Raw genomic sequence first — 6,962 nt, forward strand, 5'->3', positions numbered from 1 at the left:
GTGTAATATGTACACTTCTGGCAGTCTGAAGTGTACTTTATAAAACATCTAACCTACTTATGCTATATGTGCATCTTGTTTGTACATTCATCAATATAATGAGCTTCTGATACCGCTGTGTGTTTTTCCGTTCATTGACTCGATGGGTGGAAAAAACAAATCAACATTGTTTATGGGGTATTTTTATATATTTCTCAAGAACCACTCATTCAAACAACTTCACACATGGACATTGCACTTCCTTGATTCCCAGCAATACACCTGCCAGGTACGAAGTAGATTGAATGAACAGTTCTCAAGCTATAGGCTGGATGAGAATTACTTTGATCAAAATATATAATAAAGTTATATGTAAAATGGATGTTGTTGTAATGCTGCTGCCTCAAGCTCAGAGGACTATTATTACAAGTAGGAAACAGATCAAAATGCTCACAGCTGAAAGGAACAGAGTGCAACTCACATTTGAGTTACAGATGTAGTCAAATTATAGTTTGTTCCTGCATGTAAACCTGCATACTTCTGCTTTTCACATGTTTTCATATTGTCACTTCACAACAGTGTACGCCATCCCTGCTATAGAGAGCCCAGGTCAGGTGCATAGCTACCGCCTAGATTGGAAGGATGGCTACCCCCGAGCCAGTGAAGATCCAATAAAAAACGGTAAAGTGAGCAAAGGTGGGGTAGAAGTCAGCTGGAAATGATGTACTCTTTGCACAAAACGTGACATAAGTGTGTTTTCTCAATTTCACTAACTTGAAACTGATCTTTTTTAATCTTAATTTATTTCTTGGGATATTATTAATTTCTTTCTGTCCTATTTTAACCAGTTAATTAAAAATCATATGATGGGATGGTCCCAGTGAGGGTAATGTTTCCTTTTTATGTAGTTATATCAGTTATATATTTAGTAATATTGCTTCATTCTGTAGTCATTCATGACAATGAAGCATGTTCATGTTTTTTGCTTCTAATTTGTCTAAAGTGCCTGTAAAGCAAGTTATGCACAAAGTCAGATTTCTGATTTTTTTTTAACTGATGTGGTGTTTTGCTCTGTTCATTCTCTTTCCAGCCTCTTTGTCAAGATATACTGTAGGAAAGAATAAACATTACAATTAACAACATCAATAGAATTAGAATAGAATTATTAACAATAGAATATCTCATTGCATCTTCCCTGTGCTGGGACAAAAAAATCTTGATCAGTATTTCTTATCATGTTGATGTGTTTTGAATATTTAGTTTGGATGATGTGAATTATGAAGTTCAAGGATCACAGGATTTAGCTGTAATAATATCTACACGTGTTAATTTTTGTTTTGGGCGATCTATCACTCAAACAAAGGTGGTGTGAAGAATTTAAACATGAAATTTATTTTTTAAAAGTTAGTATTTTGAACAGTCACATTTCATAAGAGCTGATATTAGCAGCTTTCTCCTTCACAGGAACAAGTAGGTTACTGGTAGTGATAGTAAGGAGGCAGTTTGAGCATGATATTGTCTGGAAGGGATTATTTGGTGCTTCTGGTTTTATGGAATGAAATGTGAGATTATTATATAGTTTTCACAAGCAGGCCAAAAAAACTTTTCATTTAATTTGAATAGGTCACAATTTTACCATTGTTGGTAAATTGAGACTTCATTTGCTCTGTCTAGTGTAATATGTACACTTCTGGCAGTCTGAAGTGTACTTTATAAAACATCTAACCTACTTATGCTATTTTTGCATCTTGTTTGTACATTCATCAATATAACGAGCCTCTGATACCGCTGTGTGTTTTTCCGTTCGTTGACTCGAGGGGTAGAAGAAACAAATCAACATTGTTTATGGGGTATTTTTATATATTTCTCAAGAACCACTCATTCAAACAACTTCACACATCAACATTGCACTTCCTTGATTCCCAGCAATACACCTGCCAGGTATGAAGTAGATTGAATGAACAGTTCTCAAGCTATAGGCTGGATGAGAATTACTTTGATCAAAATATATAATAAAGTTATATGTAAAATGGATATTGTTGTAATGCTGCTGACTCAAGCTCAGAGGACTATTTTTACAAGTAGGAAACAGGTCAAAATGCTCATGGTTGAAAGGGACAGAGTGCAACTCACATTTGAGTTTCAGATGTAGTCAAATTAAAGTTTGTTCCTGCATGTAAACCTGCATACTTCTGCTTTTCACATGTTTTCATATTGTCACTTCACAACAGAAGAAGACGTCCCTGATAAAGAGAGCCCAGATGGGGTAGCAGTCAGACCCCAAGACAAGGAAATCCTGAGCAGTCATCTTACAACTGTCTTCCTCCCAATCATCTACATCATTGTGTTTGCTGTGGGGCTGCCCACCAACACCATGGCAATATGGGTATTCCTCTTCAGGACTAAGAAAAAGCGCCCGTCGTCAATCTACATGGCAAACCTGGCTCTGGCTGACTTGCTCTTTGTCATTTGGGTCCCCCTGAAGATATCATACCACTTCAACGGCAACAACTGGATCTACGGAGAAGGGCTGTGCAAAGTGCTGGTGGCGTTTTTCTACAGCAACATGTACTGTTCCATCGCCTTCATCACCTGCATAAGTGTCCAGCGTTACTGGGCGGTGGTCCACCCACTGTCCGCGCAGCAGAGGGACAACCGCATACCCGTTGCCGTCTCCGTCACAGTCTGGGTGGTGGTCTGGCTTATCACTATCCCTCTCTACCTGCATGACCAACAGGTCAGAATAACAAACTTCAAGCCAAAAATCCTTACTTGCAATGATGTCACCAGGGAACGTCAGGTGAAAATATCAGCTGGCTACTTCCTGACAATGGGAACTCTGGGATTTGTTGTTCCCACTATTGTGTGCATCATATCCTACATCCTCATGCTCAAAGCTCTCAGGAACAGCATGACAGATGCTGCCATCACCAAGAAGCGACGGAAGGCTGTGGTCTTGATGATCACAGTGTTGGTTATGTTTTTAGTGTGCTTCACCCCCAGTAACATCATGCTGCTGGTACACTATATCCTCTTGTTGGGCGGGGCTGACAACCACCTGTACAGATTTTACATCGCCACCCTGTGCCTGGCCAGTCTCAACAGCTGCATCGACCCTTTTGTTTACTACTTTATCTCCAAGAACTTCAGGGATCATGTGAAGAACACGTTCCTCTGCAGGAGTGAGAGAACAGTGAAGAGGATGAAGGTTTCCTTCAGGGCTCCGAAAAACTCACAAGAGCAACACACTATGCCTAACTCAGATAACACACAGAGCACTGAATGCTAGTGGATTAATCATTATTAAGCTGTTTTATTCCTGATCATTTTCTCCCTTCAGATATCGTTTTTCCGGCAACACTTAATTTACAGGTCTCTTTATTTGTATATCAAAATAAAATTAAGTGTTACCTTTTTTTCTTATTCTACTGTGACGTCTTCCACCTCAGGTTTGGTTCAGTACATGTAAGGAAATTTAGGAGTCATCTTTGGCAATGACCCCCTGTTTCAGAGCTTTGAGCTGTCTAAATTACTGCTTATATTGTTTTAATACATTTAATTGTCTTTATATCTTTTACGACACACTTGTTTTATGCACTTTGCTTGATGCAGTTTGCTTGATTTCAGCAGGGTATGAATGATTGCCTTTGTGTAGTTTTAATGGGTCTAATCTTTTATTCCATGTTGTAATTTGATGAATTTTCTGTCAATGTTTGATGTGCCAGAATTGAGACCCAAACCTAAAATGGGCAAAATTTAGCAGGTTTTATACTGTAGGATAAAAGTTTGTCTGTGTTTTTTAAAGTAATAAGTTTTGCTTGTATATCTACATTTTAGTTTGTCAATAAAAGTAATTGTCTAACTAGCATTTTCCTGACTCTGTGGATAGGTCGACATGGGAAAGGTCAATCCAGGTACTTCTCATTTTCAAAATAATCCTGATATTTTAACCTTTGCTCACAATCCAGGGTTGTGTTAATCCAAAATTCCTCTCAAAGACAAAATTTCATCCCAATTATTTATTCTGTGTGTAGAGGATTTTTCATACCTCCCAGGGCCTGGCATAATGTCAGAAATATCTCTTTCTTTGTCCAACTGTAAAAATATCAACTAAATTGCAGCCATTTTGTGAAAACACACATCATCCACCCTTCTTTGTTTTTTCTTCTTTTCTTTTGAAATGGCATTTTAACACCGTACTTGTTCACTTCAGTTAATGATTGTCACTCAGTTCTTGTTCACTCCTCCTCTGTTACACTGTTGCACAGAATACTACGGGAGATGAAGGTTAACTTTTATGGAACTTTATTTATCACTGTTCTCAGTTTACGCACAACATGTTAGCATATGCAACCAATAATACAATTGACTTCTCCCAACAAAACTCTTCTTCTCCTCTTCTTTTTAACCCTCTCCACAATTTCCCTACTATGGCAAGTAACGTAGGTCACAAAAAACATGCCCCTCAATATTATTTCCCATTTACTCCCTTACAGCATGTTGAAGAACTGTTACTGTAGATTTCACAAAGCACGTAATAAAAGGCAACTGCAGTTTTCAACATATTAAACGTGCAGTTGGAGTTTGTGCTTCCTGTTTGGGACTTGACAAAAGTAAGAAAAATAAAACTTTCTCCAAAGTAAAGATAATCTTTACAAATTGAACCAGTTTTTACATATTTTATACTTTTATAAGCTTGCCTTGTGTTTAGACTCAACCCAAAGTCACAACTCCTGCTTGTCCAGAATGCAGCAGTTCAGATTATTAGAGAAGTAGAAAGATGTGGTCACATCACTCAGCTGCATATTTACCTTCGTTACTAGATTGCTTCAGAGCTGTTTTTTTAAGATTTAACTGATCATCTTACGTGATAAGGTCGGTTTTGAAGTCAACAGGGAATTAGAGGGATTGACATGAACTTGACCTTCGCTGTAATGTCACGTATCAGTAGTTGCACAAAAAGATAAAGTGGACGTGGCAAACTTTGTACAAACCAGAGACATTTAGTCTGATGAAGTGCATTTGTCCACTCAATTTATGTTAATCCAATTAATCTAATGAATCCAGAATATTGAGTTTTCTTTTTTTGTTGTTTGTTTGTTTCTTTTAGCTTTTTGGGGTTTTTCTTTTTACATATATTGCACCATACTAAGCATGTTCTGTAATGAAATGTTGAAAGTAGAGCTGAAACTATAGCTCAATTAATTGATAAGTCAATCAACAGAAAATGAACAGGTAGCTATTTTGATAATCAATTGTTGCAGTCATTTTTAAGTATAAACGCCAATACTTTGATGGTTCCAGATTCTCACATCTTAAAATTAACCATTTGTAGGAAATTTTCATGGATGTTTTTCACAATTTTCTGATGTATAAAAAAAATAAACATTGATCAATTGAGAAAATAATCGGCATATTAATAAATAAAGTGAGATATTCAATTCCAGCATCACATCAAACACATTAAGCGGCAGGAGATTTGGAAATTTGATTCATGACCTCAGTATTTATAAAATCCAACAAAGAACATCGGTCATGAACGAGAAATAAATTTTGACCTGATGATGTCACTACATGAAAGGCTAGGGGAAGGGTTCAAAAAAGTTATTAAATTTGATCCTTGGGGTAACAGCTACCAAATTTCATTGCAATCCATCCAATAGCTGTTGAGACGCTCTATAAGCTGCAAGAGAATATGCAAATAAATACAAGGACTTACTATTTTGGCAATGTTTTGTATTTCCTGTATACATATATACAGGAAACACCCCAGGTGTCACCTTTTCTTGGCCTTGTGATTTATCTGTCTGCTCTCTCTGCTGGTCCTCCAGCTGTTGGCCAAACATTTTATTCAGCTGGGGTTGTTGTTGTTGTTTTGACGATTGTTTTGTTTTGCTTTGGTTGCGGTGATCCTGATGGGACAACATCTTAAGGGAGGGGAAGGGGTGGGTGTCACATTTTGTTTGGCCTTGTGATTTACCTGTCTGCTCCCTCTAGAGGTGTTCATGAGGGCAGCTTGCAACAGCTGAGGGCCCACAGGGTTCCCAGGTTATTGAAGTCCAGGCTGCAGCACAGCCCAGTCTCACATTCTTCTCTGACTGCTTACGGCTGCTGCTGGTTGCGGCTCTCTGTTCTCCCCTTCAGCTACTTGGTTTGGTTTAGCTCTGTTTCCGTAGTTTGGTTATGTTTTATGTTCTTGCACCTTAAAACACTCACACACACATTTTACACTCATGCACATCATACACCACTGACTACTGATTTCCACACTCCATATTGTGAATTTTTCATTTTGTTTAATTTTGTCTAATTTGGTTAATTTGTGTTAATTAACTTATTCTCTATTAAAACTAAGCATGGTGTGTGTTCTATTTTGGTGCGGCCAATGAGCCGGGTCATAACAATATATATATTTACTGAAAAAATTATTTTATTGCACATATGTTTCACAGTGAAAAGCTTTCTGTCATTCCTTGCTTTGTACTTTCTTTAAATATGCATCACTTCTAAAACAAAACAACCTTTTGTCTAAATATGTTTGAGTATCATTGTGAGAGTGAAAGACAACCAAGAAGCAACAGTTATGTGATCAGCAAACATCCCTCCTTGGTATAGTTTGTTTAATGCTTCCCCCTGCTGGTGAGAAATGTGCAGTACATCCGATATGTACACTAACTGAGCACTTTATTAGGAACACCTGTGCAATTAAATGCAATCCAATACAACAGCTCTGACATAAATTCTACTTGTCACTCAGTTCTTGTTCACTCCTCTTCTGTTACACTGCTGCACAGAATACCACGGGAGGTGAAAGTAAACTTTTATGGAACTTTATTTATCATTGTCCTCAGTTTACACACAACATGTTAGCATATGCAACCAATAATACAATTGACTTCTCCCAACAAAACTCTTCTTCTCCTCTTCTTTTTAACCCTCTCCACAATTTCCCTACTATGGCAAGTAACCTAGGTCACAAAATA

General features: G+C 37.5%; 1 protein-coding gene across 1 annotated transcript; it reads left to right on the plus strand.

The window, feature by feature from the left end:
* Nucleotides 1–2,171: 2,171 nt before the first annotated feature.
* Nucleotides 2,172–3,337, plus strand: LOC122967887 (proteinase-activated receptor 2-like). Its single transcript, XM_044332678.1, has one exon. The coding sequence runs from the start codon at nucleotides 2,183–2,185 to the stop codon at nucleotides 3,266–3,268; it is 1,086 nt and encodes a 361-aa protein (XP_044188613.1). The 5' UTR covers nucleotides 2,172–2,182; the 3' UTR covers nucleotides 3,269–3,337.
* Nucleotides 3,338–6,962: the final 3,625 nt, after the last annotated feature.

Source organism: Thunnus albacares, chromosome 18 (genome assembly GCF_914725855.1).
Source record: "Thunnus albacares chromosome 18, fThuAlb1.1, whole genome shotgun sequence".
NCBI lineage: Eukaryota > Metazoa > Chordata > Actinopteri > Scombriformes > Scombridae > Thunnus > Thunnus albacares.

Coding starts and splice junctions, on each gene's coding strand:
- LOC122967887 (XM_044332678.1), top strand. CDS start 2,183: ATGTTTTCATATTGTCACTTCACAACAGAAGAAGACGTCCCTGATAAA.